This window comes from Branchiostoma belcheri, unplaced genomic scaffold, assembly GCF_001625305.1.
Source record: "Branchiostoma belcheri isolate BF01 breed outbred unplaced genomic scaffold, Haploidv18h27 scaffold14, whole genome shotgun sequence".
In the NCBI taxonomy this organism is placed as follows: Eukaryota; Metazoa; Chordata; class Leptocardii; order Amphioxiformes; family Branchiostomatidae; genus Branchiostoma; species Branchiostoma belcheri.
The window spans coordinates 1,059,198-1,082,022 of record NW_017802824.1 but is presented as its reverse complement, the minus strand read 5'-3'; the positions used below and the strand labels follow the sequence as shown (position 1 = coordinate 1,082,022).

The 22,825-nt window shown below is 41.0% G+C and overlaps 2 protein-coding genes and 1 pseudogene across 2 annotated transcripts in view; 2 read left to right on the top strand and 1 right to left on the bottom strand.

Annotated features, from left to right (window-relative positions):
• LOC109464673 (C2 domain-containing protein 3-like) overlaps positions 1–8,843 on the top strand; it is a 35,041-nt gene extending 26,198 nt beyond the window's left edge. The window contains exons 14-19 of the mRNA XM_019761713.1: positions 1,595–1,703; positions 3,962–4,337; positions 5,158–5,285; positions 5,847–6,007; positions 6,580–6,774; positions 7,236–8,843. Coding sequence (XP_019617272.1) covers positions 1,595–1,703; positions 3,962–4,337; positions 5,158–5,285; positions 5,847–6,007; positions 6,580–6,774; positions 7,236–8,610 — 2,344 coding nt within the window. The 3' untranslated portion in view covers positions 8,611–8,843. The remainder of the gene's footprint in view (positions 1–1,594; positions 1,704–3,961; positions 4,338–5,157; positions 5,286–5,846; positions 6,008–6,579; positions 6,775–7,235) is intronic.
• Positions 8,844–9,184: 341 nt separating this feature from the next.
• LOC109464670 (C2 domain-containing protein 3-like) lies at positions 9,185–11,058 on the top strand. Its single transcript, XM_019761710.1, has 2 exons — positions 9,185–9,337; positions 10,564–11,058. The coding sequence occupies exons 1-2, from the start codon at positions 9,224–9,226 to the stop codon at positions 10,732–10,734; spliced, it is 285 nt and encodes a 94-aa protein (XP_019617269.1). The 5' UTR covers positions 9,185–9,223; the 3' UTR covers positions 10,735–11,058.
• A 2,112-nt stretch (positions 11,059–13,170) lies between these two features.
• LOC109464659 lies at positions 13,171–22,093 on the bottom strand (annotated as a pseudogene).
• Positions 22,094–22,825: the final 732 nt, after the last annotated feature.

Here is a 22,825-nt window from a genome sequence, read left to right as displayed (position 1 = left end):
GTGTAGGACTCGGGAGCTATAATAGGTTTGGTAACCAGGCTAGTTCGTGGTCACTTCAGTACCACAAATTTATCATTACCGTGAACGAATAGTTTGGTGACTTTCTTTCTTCTGCACCTGCCGCCACCACGAACATAATATAGAACATGTCCATTTTTCTCATACCACAAAATTTGTAGTTTACAGTATGAAGGGACAAGCAAAAACAGGCCAACATGTAGGCTCAAAAGCTACAATAAGAGCCATGAAGTCAACATGCCAGTCCAGTTTAAAATTGCTATAATGCATCAAGGAACATTGAACTTTAATCAAACCACTGCATTGATATGTTATAATTATAGAAAAACTGTAACAACTAGAAAGACAGGGACTCTCTTCAGCTGTCGGGGCCAAAATTTGAGCCTTTGGAGTTCAGTCAGACCCTGAATATTTTTTTGCAAAATGAAGTGGGCGATTCTAAGAACCAATTGATGAAATTGACATGGCCTGAAGCATTATGTTGTTGGTGTTCACCAGAGTGTGTATGAAATCACGCACCCACAGTTTTATCAAAAACAAAGGCTACTGAATACGTGAGTCAGATGTTTCAGCATTGATGGAGTGGGGCTAAGGCAGTTTTTCCCCTGAAAATCTGGAGACCTAAAAATATAAGCTGACATAAAAGCCTATTGTCATGAGATGGATATATTGAGCGCTGAAGGTTTCTGATTTTGAATGGGATATTTCATGCCTGTGCAGATGAATAAGACTTTTATCCATACATTAGTATTCTAGCTTCGGTTCACTCCTCTGATTGCTAATCCCCATTAAATGGTCTATTTTAAAAAATTGGCATTTAAATGTTGCAGTAAATGTTGTGTGAAAAATAAGAGCTTTAAGTGGCTCCATTACATGTATTTCTGGTTGTTCTGGATATTTTCCGGTTTAAATATTTTCTAGAAGCAGACACAGGGTGTACCCTGGTAACTTGGATTTAAGTTTTGCATTCCTGTTCGATCTCCACTTAAAATCTGTTGCCATTCAAATGTTTTGCTTACACAAATGTCCCTATTCAAAATTTATCAGAGCTAGTATAGTATCTACATGTACATGTACTAGTGTACAACCAGGCTAAATGAATACTGGAAAATAAACCATTTAGTTTCTACTATTCCATTGAACATTGAGTCTGTGTTGGGCTTAGGGAAAAAATGTTGTGTTTCCTGTTTCCTGACTGACCCTACAAAAAACTGCCAATCCTACTATTCCTAGCCTTTTTTTGTGTAGACCCCTGCAAGGGACATAAATTTTTCAAACTGGTGAACCTTCTCTAGCTCCATGATCATGATCTGATATGTGAGTGATGAAACATGATTGTACAATCGGCTTTCTAACATTGACATTGAAAATATAAGTGTCCTCATGCACGTTTTACTTTGTTAAACTGTATTGTATGAGTCGAATCACGATGTAGCCAAAGTCTTTAAAAAAAGGAAAAGAAAAAAAATAAAATACCTACCTATCGACCCTAATTTTTCAATGACAGGAAACACAACATTTTTTTCCTCTACCTTACTGTGTAACTTTGTTGTTTACGGCTGGAACTTTTTTCCAGTGGGCAGTACCCTCTGTATAAACCTGGAGTCAGTAACCTGGGCGGTGCTTGTCTCAGGGCACATGTGGAGATGAAGGTAACAGGAGACCACGATGAGGATGGCAGCGAGGTACCAGTATTTAACAGCTTTTATTCAATTACCTGAAGAAGGCTTAAATTTATGTAATTACGAATCACCCTAAGTTTTTGATGATTATGAATTACGTTGAATTCTCTGAGCTGACTACAATGAACTACGTTGAATTCTATGACTATGAATTACGTTGAATTCTTGGAGCTGACTGAATTATGTTGAATTCTCAGAGCTGACTATGAATTACGTTGAATTCTCAGAGCTGACTATGAATTACGTTGAATTCTCAGAGCTGACTATGAATTACGTTGAATTCTCAGAGCTGACTATGAATTACGTTGAATTCTCAGAGCTGACTATGAATTCAGTTGAATTCCCAGAGCTGACTATGAATTATGTTGAGTTCTCTGAGCTGACTATGAATTACGTTGAATTCTCAGAGCTGACTATGAATTACGTTGAATTCTCAGAGCTGACTATGAATTCAGTTGAATTCCCAGAGCTGACTATGAATTATGTTGAGTTCTCTGAGCTGATTATGAATTACGTTGAATTCCCAGAGCTGACTATGAATTACGTTGAATTCTCAGAGCTGACTATGAATTACGTTGAATTCTCAGAGCTGACTATATATGAATTACGTTGAATTCTCAGAGCTGACTATGAATTACGTTGAATTCTCAGAGCTGACTATGAATTACGTTGAATTCTCAGAGCTGATTGTGAATTACGTTGAATTCACAAGGTTTAAATTATGTTGATTTTGGGTGGCTGCCTACGAATTCCGAAGACTTGTAAATGGCCTGATTTCTCCTTACGAAAAAGTAGCCTGGGTTCCATCCTGGTTAGTTTACGTCCGCTCCTACAGTCGCCACCAATTTTGGTTGGTGGTAGCGACTGTAGGAGCGGACGTAAACTAACCAGGATGGAACCCAGGCTAACGAAAAAGGGCATGCAGTGCCTCTTTTCTACAATGTATGTCAACTCACAAAAAAACTGACTGTTTTGATACAAAGACTGTTCTATATACATGTACCGGTAAAGCAGTAAAGTCAGGATTTTTAATCCTTGAGTCAATGGGAATTGATTTAAGGGGCCACCAGAGAGTGGCCACAATGGCCAAGCACTGGTAGAACCAAAAATGTCTATAAAATGTCTAACGGACAATTTAGACATTGCTGAACAAAGGCCAGTCGGGAGAACATTAAGACATAGTTACTGAGAAACGACATCAAAATAACCCAAGGTGGACATTTTATATCCATAGTCTCTTCACACGTCAGATAGGGACACCCTTAGGAGACAGTCCTTTGTTTAGCACGATGCGCACTTATAAAGATATTAGCATCTGTCCGTTAATTAATTGTGTCCTGCTCTGTAAATTGTCTTGGCTTTGTGTAGTGCTTTTCATATGCATGTCAGTTTTCACACTTTTTTTCTAAAGACATTCTAAAAGACACCTCATGAACAATGGAAAACACAACAAGCAAGCCCTCCCCAAAAAGACCCTATAAAGGCCTGGGAAAGACGTTCTTACAAATGTTTAAAAAATGTCTGGAACTTTCGAGAATGTCTAATGTCCGTTAGACATTTTATAGACATTTTTGGCTCTACCAGTGAAGGGGTCATATAGTACAGGTGTGGTAGTTAAGTGTTAGCATTAGTCTTTGTGAGGGCAGGATGTGTTCACCTTTTACTAGAAGTCCCCAAAGAATCTCTGACGTCACAATTTGTTACCAGGAATGTTGAAAACCCGATTGACGTAATACTGAATTTCCTGGGGGCATCCCCCTGTCATTTGTGTCCTTCGCCCAAACCCCTTACTCATGTCAAAACTATGCTTTCAGGAAGGAAAAACATAAAATGTAAATTGGCAGTACTTGAATCTAGTGTTTGCAGTACCTTTTTGTTCCTGGTGCAAACAACAGTAACTGTAGTAACAATACACAACACAATAAATATATAAATAAATAAAATACATAAAATGTAAATTGGCAGTACTTGAATCTAGTGTTTGCAGTACTTTTTTGTTCCTGGTGTAAACAACTAACTGTAGTAACAATACACAACACTGTTATTATGCTTGCGTGGTTGTAGTGAAGAGTTTATGGTAAGAGGTTACCGCAAAAATAGCTGACTTAAAAATACTGCGAAAATGATTGAAAATACACTGTAAAAATTCAGAGCCAAGTGCCACTGCCACACAGAAATTTGTACTTACCTGTTGTATTTTGATGCCACCTTGTACATATTTGTTTTCTTGACCTAATTATATCCTTTCTTTAATTCCGTAGTTGTCAGAGGAAATAGAGGAGGAATTGTCTGATGAAAATGTGGACTACAGACGGAGCCATGTCAGCAAAGATAGCAGAACAGACAAGGACAGAGAAGACCACGTACCTATCCCAGAAGACACCATTCCTGTCCATGTGGGTGTGGAGAGAGCCGTACACCTCTCCTCTGTTCCTGGAGGACCCAGCGTCATCCCAGCCTACTACGTGTCATTCCAGCCTCTACAGCAAGGTGGCGCTGTCACCACCCATGTGTCAGAAGGGAGGAACCCCCTGTGGAACTTTGACGGTGACGTGTACCTTGGCAGGTTTCTCCTGGGTCCTGACCACAACCTGGTGTTTAAAGTGTGGCAGAAAACCTCGGACAAGGAAGGGCCTGGCAAGTGGAACTTTCTCTTTTTCATCTCCAAGCAGATGAAGGAACCAGCTCAGTTTCAGTGTTTTACAACATGTTTTTGTGACATATATACAATGCAGTATATATTTAGAAAACGCAGACCACTACATACAAAGTGGTATGAAAACATAAAAACACACCTAAAACTTATGGGCTTAAGTCCAAGGACAATTTATATACAATGAAACTTAATACATGTAATACACACTGTACATGTAGTTAGACCGTATACTGTGGCAAAGTAATTACTTTCTGTAACCAAGCCAAGGGTCAATTTATAGAGTCTAGAATATGAATTTTGGATATGACGGTATGACCATATACATGTCATGTCACAGTACTGTTCAGGCTTAACATCTGATACATATAGAATACAACACGGGGTATTCCGTATCGCCCGAGGTATCGGATCGCCCGCAGGCCGGAGGGCGATCTGACTCGTGGGTGGGCCGGGACCGAGGGCGATGCGGAATACACCGTGTTGTATTTTATTTATATCATACCCACCCAAGAAAACGCGCCTTTCAATGCAATATGAGCCAAAAGTTGGTGCCCCTAAACCCTCAAATGCAACAACATCAGTTCCAATGTCCGGATTCTGTATTCGAATTCTCGAAAGGGGCGCACGCGGTTAGGGAGAAACGCGTTCGAATCGTTTTATGGAAGCCATGGAAGCGTTCGATAACGGGTTCCAGACCGGGCCGTACCGTAAAGTATGGCCCGGTCCGGAACCCGTTATCGAACGTTATCGCGGCCCGGGTATGATATAAATAAAATTATGAAGCTTAATGTTTTGTTCCAGATGTGACACTGGACCGAGTGGTTGGCTTTGCCTCCGTGGACCTGTCTACCTTGTCAGCTGGTCTGCACTACATCTCAGGCTGGTACAACATCATGGACTTCAACGGGCACTGTCACGGACAGATCAAGGTATGAGCAGTTTTCCTAACACGGGTTTAGGTCCAGGTCCAGACCTGAAACTGCACCTGAACAATTCACTAAATTAAAATGTTCTTCTGAACTCCTTCCATAATGACAGAAACGTGAGTAAACTTGACAGTTAGGTGTAAGTGTTTGTTTATGGAGAATTCTTATACAAAACATAGGCAAAACTAAAAGATGTTTCAGTTATCATCTCCTACCCTGCAACACAAACCTGACCAAAGTGACATCTATATATATATAGCCTATACAATGTAGATGTCAGGTTTGTGTATACATTTATAGTATAGGGAGCATAACTAATATGCAACACAACACGTTGTCCTTACTTTGGGACCCCTGGCATTTTAGGTCACAAATAGGCACATAATTAGTGTGAAATCAATAGGTACAGTATCAGTACTGAGGGATAAGGTATTTTGGACATGTACCTAATGAATTTTTCCAGTACAGAACCGGTACATACATACATGTACTAGTACACAGCTCTACATTTGTTTGTAGTTGGAACAAAGGTTTTAACAATGTTTTCCGATTGTTAACCCACAGGTGAGTGTAATGCCCAAGGAGAGAGTTTCTCCCAGTCGACAGAGACCCAGCATGTTCCCTCCGCTGCCGTCTGGTCTCCATGGTTACACCACGACTGCCGCCTATCCCATGTTCCCCAGCCACATCGCCAGGTACCCAGAACAAGCAGTGAAACTCCACAGGTCAGTACACTAACCTTTCACATGCTGACTTTCTGAGTACCAGTACAGATAGTGTGCTGTGTACCAGTTCGCTGGACATGTTTAGGTTCAAGTCCAAAAAAAAACCTAAGTCAAGAACCGATTCTGGACTTATTACAAAAAAAAAAACATGTCACATACCTCTTTTCTTTCCAAACCATGCAAAACCTTCCATAGATTGCAAAATCTGTGCTGCAAAATGAAGAAAACATTGCTATTGGGCATCGTCAAGTGTTGGCCTCCATGTTATATGGCTGAAGTTTTGCCCAAACAACATCGCAAAGTTGCCAACATGCAATTTTGTATATGCCATGGGTTTACGTCCGGACTTACCTCTGGACTTGAATCTGGACCTGGACCTGAACCTAAATGCGGGTTTAGGTACACAGCACTAAGTACAGTATTGTCAGAACCAAGCGAAGAAGTTTTAGTATTAGTGTGCAGTTCATGTGATCGTCCCTAGGTGTCTCTTTAACACCATTGAATATCTTTAGTCTCTGAATAACTGTTCGCTTGCAGGTCCTAAGAAAACAATCTGTGTCCTCTCTTTACAGTCCAAGTAGACCAAAGCACTTTGCTGAGCACTATCTAAATGTGAGGCAGTATCACAAAAGTCTACAAGAACAGCAACAGGAGACTGGGTTCTTACCACAACAGACAGAAGACAAACATGATAAAGGAAAGGACCAGGAGGCACAGTTCCTAGACAGCAAGGAAACATCCAGGTCATTGTTACTGCAGAATCTAAGGTACTTGTAGTGTCTCCGGTCTTTATAAAAATTATTAGTTGCTCTTTACATGCATGCAACTTTGAGACTTGTTTGGGTGGCACTAATACTTGCTACTTTATCAATTACTAGTATTATGTTTAACTTCACAGAAGGGAAACATAATGTTTTTTTTTGCTCTGTTTCTTCTCCATGCAAATACATGTAAGGTCAATGGCATGAACCAGATGTCTGTCACCATGGTAACTGGTGCTGTAGCAGACACCTTGTAGTGTTGGAATACATATTACGTAGCAATGGTAGGACAGAGTTGGACGAGCTGGTCACCATAGATATGAAATGTGTTCGAGTAAGAATAAATAGAGCAGTACAAAAATGTAATTTGTTAGGCTAGACCATATGATGGAGAACATGATGCATTTGCTTTGCAAATGTTACCCGTCTAGTTTATTCCTGACTTCTTGAGAATTTATGATTTACAGGAAGAACATGGAAGAACTAGACCAGCTGAAGGGAAGAATGCAAAAACTTCTAACAGGCAAAGGCACCGAGACCCCAGACACTACCAAAGCTCAGGAGGTTGTCGGACTGCAAAGAACGGTTCATGCTGGACTGGAGAGAGATGGTGACACAGACAACGGGTCTCATCTCAGGAGGACGTATGACTTAAGTGACAGTGTCGCACCTGTAGTGCAGGAAGGTTCAACTAAGACAGACAGCACATCGCATGACCACAATGGTGATGATGATGATGTTCTCTCTGATACAGTCCACAAGGCTGTTGGTGGCTTGTTTGGGACTGATCCTTTAGAGAGGACATCGCAAGAAGCTCAAAACCAAGACCAAGAGCAGCTTGAAGACCAACTACCAGGCCTTTATGGTTCAGAAACAAGTCTTTCACATCCACAGCACTCCCTTCAACCTTCCCATGATGCAATGCTATCCCATGATGCACAGTTGATAGGTCAGGATTTTAACCTACCAAAGGTCTCAGGTCATAGGTCACAGGAAGGTCAGCAGCAGGCAGGGGAAAGGTCATCCAACTCAGAGGACGATTCCATCAAGTGGGAAGACAGCGTCCAGTTCAGTGATGCGGATGAGGAAGATGTTGTACCAGTCAGGGCACTGAATGACGTTTCTTCAGCACACTTTGCAAACTGGTCACCAGAGGCGATAACCGGTACACAGGAACAAGAGATAGCACCCACAGACACACTCGCAGATGAGGATAAAACTTCTGCAGATATTCCTCTTCCGTTAAAGGATTTTCCGTCTTCCTTCGGCACCAAAGGTGAAGAAGGACCAGTTTTCTCTACTAGTACTACTGATTCACCCAGAGAAATGCCTGCTCTAGAAAAGGATCGTCTTCTTGACGACATCTTTGAGACCACACCTGGAGACCACGCAGCAGACAGGTCTGATGAAGACTCAGGTCGATCCCACAAGGGTTCTCCACTTGGAAAAACAAGTGAGCCTGAAGAAGAACAGAACAAGCTTGAAGGACAAGCGTTCTCCATGTTTGACCGTGAGCATAGCCGGGAAAGGACAAAGTCAATGTCATCTGAAGGTTCTAGGTCACTACCTTCCCCCATTCCTTACACACCGGATGATACAGACTTGGTAGATCATGCACATGTACAGCAAACCAGAGAAACGACAGATTCGGTTGACAGTGATGGGAGTAGAACCAGTGTCCCTCGGTTTGCAGAGGGCAGGATAGAGGAGGGCCTGGAGAGGAGGGGAGGGGAGAGTGACAAGGAGAATGAAGAATCAGCTGAAGAGACTGACAGAAAACAACCCAGCTTGTATCCTTCTCAAGATATTCTATTTCTAAGTAAAATTACCATATATACTTAGCACATTATACAACTGTCAATGTCTTGAAAATCAAAACAAGCTTTTAAAGACCATGACACCAAAATACAATATTTTCTATAAACTTTAACTGAAACAAGACAAAAAAACACAGGGGAAAATGGGGAAAGCTAATAGGTCTACTTTCATCTCCTTGAAGAAATTATAAATAAATTGTAATTGGGGTTGACTTTTTTTTATACTTTGTAACACTCTGTTATATCATCTATATTGTTTACTGGTTTTTATTTAGTTTTGTAGTTATGCATGTGGTTTCAGTTTGTTTCGTTGTGCCATGCTTTCTTTTGTGTGAATTTTGGAAACAATAAAAAGAATGATTTATATAAATTTAAAAAAAAAATAACTTTAACTGAAATGATATTATGCAATCAACATATACATTTGCACTATCATTTTATTGTTTGCATCTCACCATCAAAATTTAAAAGTACTAGTTGTTGTTTTAATTGTCCGTTGCTAAGTAACAGAAGAATAATTTGAAAAGAACATTACCAGTAGTTTACCCCAGTTGTATATGTTCATTTTTTTTGCTATGATGATTTTGCAAGATTTTGTACTTTCCTTAACAGTGGCGTTACCCAGTCCTATTCCCCCAATGCCAGTACAGGTACCCAACTTCTTTCTCCCACCACAAGACCTGGAGGCCTCCATGCGAGCCCTGCGGTCTGCTACAGCAGCCTTACCCCAACCAAGGGGCATGACTACACAGGTCAGATGTACACTCACTTCTTGGTCTGTTGTGTGCAGTTTATTGGGGCTCAAAATACCACCTGCATATGCTGAGGTTATTGCAGGTAAAATTGGAGCTGTGCAGGTATTTCTGATGTCTACCTGCACCTAACCTGCACTGGTCCATGTACTGGGTATATGCAGGTTAGTGCAGGTAAAATTGGAGCTGTGCAGGTATTTCTGATGTCTACCTGCACAAGACAGCAGTGAACTTAGTAAAATTAAAAATTGTGCTACTGGAAATTTTTTTTCTAAAACTTGTCAATTTTTTATGAACTGTCAAGCTTTCTATAGTACTACGTATACAGAGTGTGCAAAGCTGGTCATTTGTAGTAAATGCAGTTGTATACATTTACCATGGAGGTATAAAAAAGAGTTTTTATACCTCCATGCATGTACATGTGTACAGATGCAGCATTTTAAAATTCTTTGTAGCTTGCAAAATTTTAATGTTTCGTTATGTGAGCACTGGCACTGGGTTTACAGTACACAGTAACTGTTGAGTCATTAAGTGTAATTTTATGGTACAGTTACATCTGGTAAGTTACAGTGTTCACCACTCAGTCACCTCTTGACCTTAATGAGGAGAAATTGTGCTATACATAATTCATGTCTTGTTTTCGTATCCATTAGACCTAGGGAAAAAATGTTGTGTTTCCTGACCGACCCTAGAAAGACCTGCTGAACCTATACTTTTTTGGGGGATAGACCCCTGCAAGGGACATCAATTAATTTTTCGAGCTGATCAACCTTTTCTAGCTCCATGATCTGACACCTGAGAGATGAAACATTGTACAATCAGTTTTTCAACACTGGCATTGAAAATATAAGTGTCCTCATGCATGTTTTAGTTTGGGATCTAGGAGCCAACACACTAGGTTGGTTTGTAATTTAAATGATGAATTTCAAACTTTTCATCAATTTGAAACCACTGCATTGATGGATGAAAAACTGTAAAAACTCTGAACAGAAGGGACTTTCTTTAACTGTCGAGGCCAAAATATGAGCATTTTGGGTGTCAATACAGAGCCTGAAATGTTTTTTTTTTCACAAATCATAAAAAAATTGGGCAAATCTTTAAACCAACAAATTAAATTGGTGTGGCCTAATGATAGCCTGTACATCGATGCTTGGGTCACTAATGCTTGTTGGGCTACATTCTTCCCTAATGTTGGAATTTTTTTATCCCTTTGTTCTCAAACACAGGACAGGACCCAGAGGGTATATGGCACTAATGAAGATCTGGACAAGGTACCTGATAGGAAGGGACAAAGGTCACAGGGAGTACACAGACCACCGACTAGTAGACAAGCTCCTACAGCAGAGCAGGCCAAGAGGATCGCCAAGATATTCTCCTCCAAATTTGCTTCATCATAAGGATCACAGCTCAAGTATTACATGTATCTCCTGCACAGCCCAGAGAAAATATATTGTTCCGTTTCCTGACCGATCCTAGAAAAAACTGCCAACCCAAGGACGTTGAACGTCCTTGGCCAACCCTATAGCCTTTTTTTTTGTGTAGACCCCTGCAAGGGACATAAATTATGATCAACCTTTTCTAACTCAAGCACCTGAGTGATGAAATGTTGTTCAATCCGTTGTTCCAACATTGAATATTAATCCCCATTCAAGTTTTACTTCTAGTTAAACTGCATTGTATAAGTAAGGAGCTCCTTGTTGGATCACAAGAGGGTGCTAAGGCCACACCAATTTAATTTCTTGGTTAACGGATTTTTCTACAAAAATAATGGAGCGGGCGGGCGAAAAAAAAATAAAAATAAAAACAGGCCTAGGCATCCTATTATGGCCCAAAATGGTACCATAGGAGCCATGAAGTCAACACACCAGGCTGGTTCAAAATTTAAACAATGAATTTTGAACTTTTAATTATACTACTGCATTGAAAGATGGAATGACTGTAACAAGTGGTAAGAAAAGGACTGTTTTCAACTGTTCAGGGCAAAATATGAACATTTTGCAGTTGATTCTGAATTCTTATTTTTATTTGCAAATCAGAAAAAAATGAAGCGGCGAATCCGTTAACCAAGAAATTAAATTGGTGTGGCCTAAGGTAAAAGAAAAAAAAGATAATCCCTACCTAGTCAGACCCTGATTTTTTCAAGACTGAAAAAGGAAACATTTTTTTCCTAGACCCTACTGAAGTATTTTGAGTCTGTCTAGCCACATTTGCACAACAAGGTGTTGTTGTAAACAAACTAAATCTAATTGATATGACCTTTCATCATGCAAATATGCCTAACACTCGCGTGTAGTAACACGTGCCTCCTTCCCAAATGGTCAAACGTTCTTTCTGCATGCTGCATTTCGATATCAGATGTAAATATACTTAATATTGACATAACCTTTCATCATGCAAATCAGCTTAACACTTGTGTAGCAGCACGTGCCTCATTCCCCAATAGCATTTAAGTTCTTCCTGCTACATTTGTATTGTATATGTATCAAAATTATCTTGAAAGTTCATCTGTGTTGGTAGAAATCATTATGAAGCAAGTTTAAACTGTAATTTCCAATACAACAAATTGGACTCACCCAAATTTTCAACTGTACAACTCCAGTCTTTGTCTGGAATGAGCAATCCACCGCTTCCGTGATGTCACGTAGATAACACACGTGACGTGAACTTATATCAAAATTGGTGTTATATATTACATGCCTCAGTTAGTTTGAAAGATATTTAAAAAATATATACTTTTGGAAATTTTCAACAACGATTACTAGTATTTACAGCTGTCATGCCAGAAAGTTAGTCTGCAAAAACCGTACCTTTCATGTACATATACATTTTTGTATACTCTTGTAGGAACTTCAAGAGTCAAAGTTCAAACTTGAGCGCATAAATTATAGTTTATTATTATGCAAAGATATGTCATACCACTGTAATATAATTTATACAAGTCTTCAAATGATATGAATATCTACCCTTTGGTACTAGAAACCAATGAAATGAAGAAATAATTAAAAATTTTTGTACATAATTGTTCAGAAGTATAATCACACATCTGTTCATTTGTGCTTCTCCCTTTCAGAGAATAAACATACTTCTGTGCCATTGAAAATAATAAGAAACCATGGATATTCAATGGTTAGAGAATTAACTATATATCATCATATATTACATGAATCTTGACAGCTAGCATGCTTCTATGAGCCAATTCCTTCCATCCTTTTCTTTTGGAAAAAAAATCACCACCCCTCATTCCCCAAATACATTCCATTATAGGATAAAATAGGGCTTAAAATACTGGGTGCGTAATTGCATGCACTTTTGTGCACCCAAACTTCATTTTTGACCGTGAGTACATTGGAGCTCCTAGACATCTGTGTAAGGTTACATAGTACATAAAAGTACTATTGTATACTACACGGTATTACACAGTTCTCAATGTTTTCAACATCCAATCAACTGTGATAAAAACCTTTATTGCATTACTGAATTTCTGATTCAAGCTCTCGAAAGAAACAGTAAGCTTTGTAAAAAGGTTTTGCTGACATCCTTCTTTATGTTGTACACCCAGATTTCTAGGTTAGGCCACTCCAATTTAATTTGTGGGTTCTCAGATTTTTTCTAAAAAAATAATTTTTATGAAGCGACAGGGCAAAAAAATAAAAAAGTGAAAACGGGTCTAGGCATCTTATTATAGCAAATGCTACGATAGGAGCCATGAAGTCAACACAAAAGGCTGGGTTAGTATTTAAACAATGAATTTTGAACTTTCAATCAAATGACTGCACTGATAGATGGAAACAACTAGGAAGAAAAGGACTTTCCTCAACTGTTGGGGGCAATATATCAGCATATCTGAGTTGATTCAGAATCAGAATCTTTTTTTTTTCTTTTGCAAATCAGACAAAAATGAAGAGGCGAATCGGAGAACCAACAAATAAAATTGGTGTGGCCTTAGGTGCACAGGTGCATCTCCAAAAATGAATTTCAAAGGATTTAAAAGCCTCCTTGGTCAGACAAACTGGATCTAGTTCTTCTGCAGTGCGAGGGAGATGGCCAGCTTCCTGGTGCCAGTGAAGGACATGCGTGCGTGCTTCACATACATGTTGTTCAGCATGATCAGGTCTCCCTTCTGCATCTGGAAACCCACAGAAACCTGGAGAACAGAGGTGCAGGAAGAAGTCACATAATTATACAAATATCAATAATTTATGTAATTTTAGGATGATACAAATTTTTGGTCATTAATTTCTTCACAACGTAAGTTGAATCTGCTCTGTTATATTGTCATTTAGGAAGTGGAGGTGCCAAAATATGACGCCTTACGACTGTGTTTAAAAGCTTGAAACACAGCTGTCAGCCATGTTTGTTTACACTCTGGTAGTTTGTGGTGGCACCAGAAACTGATTGCGCCTCGTGTGGGCTGTTTTAGTGCCAAGCGAAATTTGACATAAGTAGCACAAATACGTTGAAAAGTGGTAGTAAATGACAATCACATGATGAGTTTTTCGATTGAAATATTTAGGTGCAAAAATGTTAAATAACGCCCCTCAAAACTGCATGATACAGCCCAACTTTGGTACATAAAAAAGGATGTAGTCACAACACAAAATAGCGACATTCCTCTAAATCATCTCTGGTATGGAGACCATGTTATGGCCTATGGATGAACCCAGGATATATTTAGCCTGACAAGGTCAAATATCTTCATGTACATGTAGAATGTGAGGCTTGGATATCACAATATACACTGCTTGAGGCCACACCATTTTGATTTGTTGGTTCTCGAATTTTAGCAGAAAATCAATGAAGCGGCCAGGCAAAATAAAACCAGGCCAGTGCAAAGTCAATGTATCAGACTGCATCTTGAACTTATCAAATCACTAGAAATAATTACATTTGTAGAAAGACACAAGGATTTTCTTCAACTGTTGGTATGAAAATATGAGCATTTGGGTATTGATTTAGAACCTGAATGGCACACGTATACATGTATCTTATTTTTTTCCAATCAGAACAAAAATGGGCATATCCAAGAAATTAAATGGGTTAAGTCGCATTTTGGATACAGAGCAGGATTACTTTGTGAGGGGCGTGAAAGAGGCAGTTTACGTCAGGGCCCATCAACCCCTTCTGAACCATGACAGTGGGAGAATCCGTCTTCCTGCCACTTTTGATTAACTCCTAACGTCATCACGCTTCCAGAGAGTCAGCAAGTGCATTATGCATCTGATGAAGGTTGACCAGATTGACCGAAAATTTATTGTGAGTTCCCTTTTGTGTTGAATCAAAGTTTAACTCTACCTGAACATTCACCCTGCGGATTCTTACCTGCCAACAGACGTCCCTGATATGCTGGAGTACATCCAGCGGGATATCTGACCCGTCGCCGTAGTACGTGTGGAAGGGGTACCGGTTGTCAGGAATGTCCATCTTCGACCAATCAGGATGAGCCTTGAAATACGTGGCGTTCATGGAGTGTGGCTGGGTGAACCAGATTTCCTCACCTACATGTATGAAAAGTCATGCTGACATGAGCTTAAAAAGTACATTTATCTGTTCCCCATGCATTACAGTGCTAACATCATGGTTGATTTCATTAAAATAAGGCCTAGGAAAAAAATATGTTTCCTGTTACAGTCCTGAAAAAATTAGAGTTGGTATAGGTAGGGAACTAGGGATTATCTTGGGATTAACTAGGGATTACTTGATAAGCGTTGGACTCATTGTACCGGGGCAGGTCAGGAACTTACAGAAATTGAAGTTACCCACTTTGGGAAATCTGCCAATGGGGACACCACAAGTGAAAGCTGGTTCTAGAATGGCATTCTATTCAAAATGCCCCCCCTGTGATGTAAGCAGTTCATGCAATCAGTGAAAGGTATTAAAAACGGGGTCTATTGGGGTGCTTTTGAAACTGTACCAGTCACCTTTGTATGTGCGCAGTGCAGGCAGAGTTGTCCACCATGACAGGGACCCATCAGACTCCCACTGATAACCCATCTCATTGGCCTTCATGTAACTGTCAACTTCTGACTTGTCTTCTGTCAGGAACACCTGCAAAAAACACCCAAAGTGTACACTTGGTTTAAACATACATGATTGTAGGTTTGTCAACCAAGGATTGAGTTATCCACCAAAGATTGAGGTGTTCAAAAACTGATCCTTTCCTATAACTATTGAAGAGTGGAACTCACTCACTACAAGTACAGTAGGGGCATTATATCATTAAATAGCGTTAAACAATGTCTAGAGTTGTATAGATGTTCAAAGGTTATGTGTAGCAAGTCGTTCAGTGTAATATATCCAGCTGCCACCGTGCCACATGCCTGCGAAGTTGGTGTGTTACATCAAAGGGTGGTTATACCAGATATACAGGTACAGATACAGACTGCACTCGTATATGAATACATGGACAGACTTATTTCAACAAACTTCATGAAATTCTGCAACCGTGGTATCAGCTTGATGATATCAGTACCTCAAACTTGTATACAACTATACTGTAACAGTTGTTGTTTATACTACCGGTATATTGTTTAGTCATGTATACAGCCCTGTTTACAAAGAACAGCAGCAGATTTGAATAAGATTCTGTAAGTAACTGAGGATACTGTTTTCTTCATTGTTGCCCTTCACTGTTATTTATTTCTGCAAGTGTGTATTTCAGACACTGAATGATGGTGATAGAAAATTACCTCTTGCCACGATGTGTAGGACTCTGGCCCGCGGTTCGGCACATGGCGGAAGTACCGTACGCCCAGCTTGCGGAACTTGTCCACCACGGTGGTGTCCAGGCGCGGCAGGACCTCGCGTACGTCCGTTAACACGGTCTCCCCGCCAGCACCCGGGGCCGCGGGTTGGAGGCAGAAAAACGATATCTGAAGTAAAGAAGACAAACACAAAATCAGTGGTGAATAAAAACACAAATAATGAATATAAATAATCTCCAAGCAGATCTTTTTGTGACTTAAAGTCACTGTAGGACAGTTTCAAATTGGCAAGACAGTATGATTGACAGGATAGGATGTATCCAATATGGCTGGAGAAAAAAATAATAAACCTCAAAAATGCCTAAAAACACCTGAAAAATAGCAAAACCCTCAACCTGTGCTTGAAGAGCAGGTCTATATGGAGGTAGGTATATGGAGAATCAAATTTAGCCATAGATTTGTTAGATGCACTTAAAGTCTTTATATATATGCTATATGGAGAGTTGGGCTTACTCTCCAAGCAGATGTTAAGGTGGAAGATAACATTCACAGGCTTTTCTTGTAGTAAAATCCTGGCAGCCAGTAAACATGATTTTACACCCATATATCTGCTTGGAGATGACATTTTACAAAGAATGTGTATCAACAACTTTATTCTCCTAATCACAGCTGAGGAGAAGGAATGATTTATTATATCCAAGCAGGAATTTAATAAAAATCATTGATTCTCAATTCTCACTGATTTTCCAGACCTGCTTACATGCCTATAGTGACTGTAGTATCCTGGCTAACATTGTTATCTTTGGTTACTCTCCAAGCAGAGGTTTGGGTTATTTTTGGCATGTTTTTAGACTTTTTTTATCGGGGTTTCTTTTTTTGCACTGGAGTTTTTCTTTCACCAAACCCAACCTCTGCCGGCACTCACCCCGGGGCGGGGCAAACCTATTCAAGAAACGTGACAGTGCTCCTCCCCGGGAACCATCAAATTATCATTAGGGATATCTATTTTATTGTGGTGGATTATCACACATCTAACCAGTCAGAAAGGCATTCATTCGGCCACACGCCTCCTGCTGACTGTGCCTATGCTGACTGTGCCAATGCGTCTGGTTCGCACCTACTTGCAGAACGACCGTAATGTGTTGAAGTGATTTATAGCACATTGATGCTTTTGACTCCCGGCAGAGGTTGGGTTGGGTGAAAGAAAAATTCTAGTGCAAAAAAGAAACCCCAATAAAAAAATCTAAACATACGCCAAAAATAACCCAAAACCCAAACCTCTGCTTGGAGAGTAATTTTTTTATCTTGACTCCCACATTTTGTACTAGCAAAAGAAGTAACACAGATTTCTCATAAATATACAGTCCAGCATGTTACAATAACTGACGAGACCAGAATCGACTACTGTGACCAGTCACAGTATGAAATCCTTGAACAGTTTGAACAAGTTTTCCATTGACACCTGTTAATATTTTAGGGGGAACTGCTTGTAAGAAAGTGGAAATTTTCTACTTTGAATTCTCAAGGCAGCTTGAAAACTGCTGACCCCAAAGGGGACAGAAATTATTTCCATTCATCTTTTCTGGTAGGCTATTATTACTCCCATGTTGTCTGGACTTTATTTACACAAATTACAGCGCTGAACTGGTACAGACCAGTTTGGCAACAGGTGTCAAACCAGTGCAGACCAGTTTGCAGGTTGCAAGTTACACATCAACTAGTCTGTAGACAGTTATGTAACGTACATCTCTTAGTAAGGGCACACAAAATTTTGTGTCAGCACCTGCTTCTGTAACCCTTATTATTGACATAGAAGTCAGGATTAGGAACAGGCTATGTACTTATGCTGTCTAAACAAACATGTTCACAAACATATCTCTATTTGTTCTGTCGAGGGCGTATTGAAATACTAGTAGTAACGTTATTTTGACTCATTAGGTCACTTGGCGATTATGACGTTAGGTTTCAAGAATATTTGAACTGGAATCACACAGAATAGTATTTCATTGAAAGAAAAAACACCTTTTCCGGAAAATGATCCGTGTAGGCCATCTCATTGTGCGGTTCGATACAGAAGTCAGGTGGTTCGTTACTGGCTGTGTCCACGGACGCTGCCAGGTTATGCCGTACACTTGATCCGCCTTTGTAACTTATCAACTCCAGGCCAAGGTTGGACATGAAGCGGGAGAAATCCTCGGGCGTGTGGAGGGGCAGGCCGCGGAACAGGACGGCGCCTTCGTTCGCCTGGTCCAGCAGGTCTTCCAGAAGCTTCCGGGCCGGGACGGCGCACTCCTCGGGACTGGCGTTCACCTGCGCGTCGGGCGTGAAGACGCGGGGGTAGCCGGGTCTCGGCGGGGAGAGGAACTCGGGAAAGTTGAGGCTGTGAGACCCGGGCAGCCATTCCCTCCCGCGGACACGGACCGGAGGCTGGGCCTGCACCTCCGTGAGCCAGTCCACATGCGCCTCGACTAGGTTGACTCCGCTGGCGCTCGTAGCCGCCGCCTCCGTGCTGTACGGATGTCGGCAGGACAGACGCACGGCAGCCCGAGAGCTGCGGAAGGCCCCTCGGAGCAGACTGGTGGCGGCGGCCATCATGCTCAGATCTTATTGAGAGAGTCCGATTAGGGTCAATGACCGTTCGTTTTCGTCGTTGTTGTCTTAACCGGTACCCAGGTCTCGTGACCTACATTCTCCTAATGTTACATAATAGTTTATATTCTGAATCTCAATAGTCTTCCTCTTCCAGGCTTCAGAGGTGGCGGCTGGAAAGATCGAGTAGAAACTAGTACTGACCAAATTATTTGCCAAATGCATGACTGTATACAACAAACAATGCCAAAAGTACATCTTTAGCGGACTAACTCCCCTCACACATGTTCTAAGGCTACAGCAAGTAAATTTTATGAATGACATCCTCCACAGACACATTTTCAAATTTTGACATCATAAATGTTATTAAAGTAAGAAATGATACCTATATTAAGTTTAATGCCAACTATTACAACATCCAATCTCACTGAAACAACTGAAAAATAAAAGTTTTCAATCATCGTACAAATTGTTTTGATTCCGTGGGAACATCACACATACATAGCCACCATTACATATACTAGCTAGTAGTATAAAAGGAATGAAATACATCACTGCATGCATCAAAGTAAACGGACAAAACATTAAATCAGAGCCTTGTCTTGTCTTCTCTTCTCTTTATCTGCCATCCACGTCCCTGCATGGCAACATACATCTTTGCCCATTTTCGGCATGTTGACCACTGTCAGCGGGCAACAAAATGTCATCCATAAAATTTACTTGCAGTGTGAGGGGTGTTAATCCGCTAAATGTACCTTTGGCATTGTTAGCTGTATACAGCAAGGCTAAAAAATATTGGAAAACGTAGTGTAGTGTTTTAGAATGAGCTTTTAGAAACCTTTTTGTTTGTGTGTCAACATAACAATACTGAACTATAGGGACCGAAACCGATGTATACTTGGATAAATCATGGAGGTAGAAAAAAATTCTACCTCCATGGATATACAAAATTAATGTATAAAGAAAGTGCGTCTTCACACACAGTGCAAAAAAGGCGCCGCCAAACGACTGAACGTGTCATTGCAGGAAGACCCGCATAGGGCAACTTGACATGATTTGATCGCTAGGCGTCCCCATTGACACCTGCAGATTATTCTGATAACTGACATGATATTTTCATCGGGCGAGAAAATTGGGATTCGTTGAGTCGAATGAACGATGAAGTTTATTTCAAAGCTCCATGACTAGACTACGTTATGATGTATTTCTAAGCCGGTTATATATCAATTTTAAAGTTGTGACAGCAATTAGCTAGACTAGCAGCTAGTATTCACATTCAATACTAATTATTACATTTTATTGAGACAAAGCCATTCAACACCTGTGTAAAAATATGGAAAACACATTTGGCATGGCCATGGTCGGCTCAAAATATGACGCTTTCGTACAAGTATGACAGGACTACTCTGGTATGATGTTTTGTAACTCTCTGGATACTTTTGCGAGTTTTTGTCTTTGCAAATTGAAAGAATGCAGAAGAGCGTTGGGAAGATTTCACTGTGGATTTGCGCCGTTTTTGTGCAGAGAAGACCATCTTCCTCAACACCTTGTACAAGATCCCAGGGCAGCAGCAAGACGGGATCGCTACGCTGAGCTGCATCGCAGCAGCTTGTCTGGCACTGTTGTTGAAACGCTGCGTCCTACCAGTCAGGAACTGTTGGATCCAGGCCAGAGACTTACCCCTAACGCCATAGTGCTCACGTTTGTGTATGAGCTGGCGATGGGGAACTTTGCCAAAGGCCTTGGCAAAGTCCATCAGAACCAGGTTAGTTTGTATGCCAGTGTTTCAGTCTTTGCTGCAAGGTCATCGACAAGGGAGAGGAGTTGTGTTGCACAGGCTCTGCCTTGTCTGAAACCGTGTTGCATTTCACACAAGATGTCATTGCCATCCGAGTGGCTCATCATGGCACTAGTAGTAACGTGTTCCATGAGTTTGCAGTAGATTGATATTAGTGATATCGGTCTATGATTTCCAACCTTATACCTGTTTCCTTTTTCGTATATTGGAGCTAGCCTCCTTCGCAGTCTTGTTGGGCGTCGGCGTTATTTTTTCTCTGAGCGACGCGAGTAACATGCGGCCGCGAGGGACGATTTGCTGCCGAGAGAGTTTTTGCCACGGAGAGAAGGTTTCGCGCTCCAACAATATTGGAGCTATGTTGGCTTTCTTCCACGACTCGGGCACTGTGCCATAGTCCAGGCTTCTCTGAAAAAATGGCCCGTAGAATCGGGATTATTATTATGTCACTATTAAAGTTCTTTGTGGACATGTGCATGTACCTGATCGGGACCGGAAGCTTCTCATACTAATTGCCTATACTGTCCAACCATATGATCAGTTTGAACAAATTTTCCATTGACACGTCACCTGCTCACAGTTCATGGGATAAACCCCTGTGGAAGTGAACATTTTCCACTGTGAATTCTCATTACAGTGCTGAACTGGTACCGATCAACCAAATTGGCAACAGATGTCAAACCAGTGCAGACCAGTTTGCAGGTTGCAAGTTACGCATCGACTAGTCTGTAGACAGCTATGTATTAAACCTACATCTTTTAGTAAGGGCACACAAAATTTTGGTCAGCACCTGCTTCTGTAACTCTAATTATTGAGAGAGATGTCAGGATTGGGAACAGGCTATGTGCTTATGCTGTCTAAACAAACATGTCTAGACCACAAAACTTGTATTTGTTCTGTCGCGGACGTATTGAAAGAACGTTATTGTGACTCTTAACGCTAAATATATTGCGTCACTTGGTTAATGGATTGATTCATACTTATGCGATTATGATGTTAGTTTTCGAGAATATTAGAAGAGGAATCACACAGAATTTCATTTAAAAACCTTTTCCGGAAAATGGTCGGTGTAGGCCATCTCATTGTGCGGTTCGATACAGAAGTCTGGTGGTTCGTTACTGGCTGTGTCCACGGACGCTGCCAGGTTATGCCGTACACCTGAGCCGCCTTTGTAACTTGTCAACTTCAGGCCAAGGTTGGACATGAAGCGGGAGAAATCCTCGGGCGTGTGGAGGGGTAGGCCGCGGAACAGGACGGCGCCTTCGTTCGCCTGGTCCAGCAGGTCTTCCAGAAGCTTCCTGGCCGGGACGGCGCACTCCTCGGGACTGGCGTTCACCTGCGCGTCGGGCGTGAAGACGCGGGGATAGCCGGGTCTCGGCGGGGAGAGGAACTCGGGAAAGTTGAGGCTGTGAGACCCGGGCAGCCCATTCCCTCCCGCGAACACGGACCGGAGGCTGGGCCTGCACCTTCGTGAGCCAGTCCACATGCGCCTCGACTAGGTTGACTCCGCTGGCGCTCGTAGCCGCCGCCTCCGTGCTGTACGGATGTCGGCAGGACAGACGCACGGCAGCCCGAGAGCTGCGGAAGGCCCCTCGGAGCAGACTGGTGGCGGCGGCCATCATGCTCAGATCTTATTGAGAGAGTCCGATTAGGGTCAATGACCGTTCGTTTTCGTCGTAGTTGTCTTAACCCTGAGGTCTCCTGACCTACATTCTCCTAATGTTACATAATAGTTTTAATAGAATAGTTTATATTCTCAATAGTCTTCCTCTTCCAGGCTTCAGAGGTGGCGGCTGGAAAGATCGAGTAGAAACTCAGTACTGGCCAAAATATTTGCCAAATGCATGACTGTATACATACTATACAACAAACAATGCCAAAAGTATATTTTAGCGGACTAACACATGTTGACCACAGCTTGCTTTTTTTTTACAACGATCTCATACCTTCGCCAAATGACTTTCTTATGATTAAGAAAGTATACATTAATCCCCCTGATTCGGCAAATAGGATCCTCAATTGCATGAATTATATCTGTTGATCATATTCTACACCAAAATACAGTCTTGTCTTAACAAAGAATGCCATTATAGCATTTCCTCATAAATTATGCAAATGATGCCCTTATTTGAATAAGTTATGTTTAATTATGTTCACATTCAAATACCCCAAGTATGAAATTCCATGCAGTTACACTATGGAATCATAACATTTTCTTAATAATTATGCAAATTAAGTCGTCATTTGCATAATCGATATCTGTCTGTGTTACTCTCGTTCTTAATTACATATGTCACAAGCTTGACATATGTCACATAGCCCTATCATGGAATGCAGCTGAGTTAAAGAATTTCCTCATTAATTATGCAAATTACATCCATATTTGCATAATTGTAATATCAT

Excerpts from the sequence above, each read along its gene's own strand:
- LOC109464670 (XM_019761710.1), top strand. The coding sequence starts at position 9,224 with ATGCCAGTACAGGTACCCAACTTCTTTCTCCCACCACAAGACCTGGAG. Across the intron at positions 9,338-10,563 it reads CAAGGGGCATGACTACACAG|GACAGGACCCAGAGGGTATA; the intron begins GTCAGATGTACA and ends TCTCAAACACAG.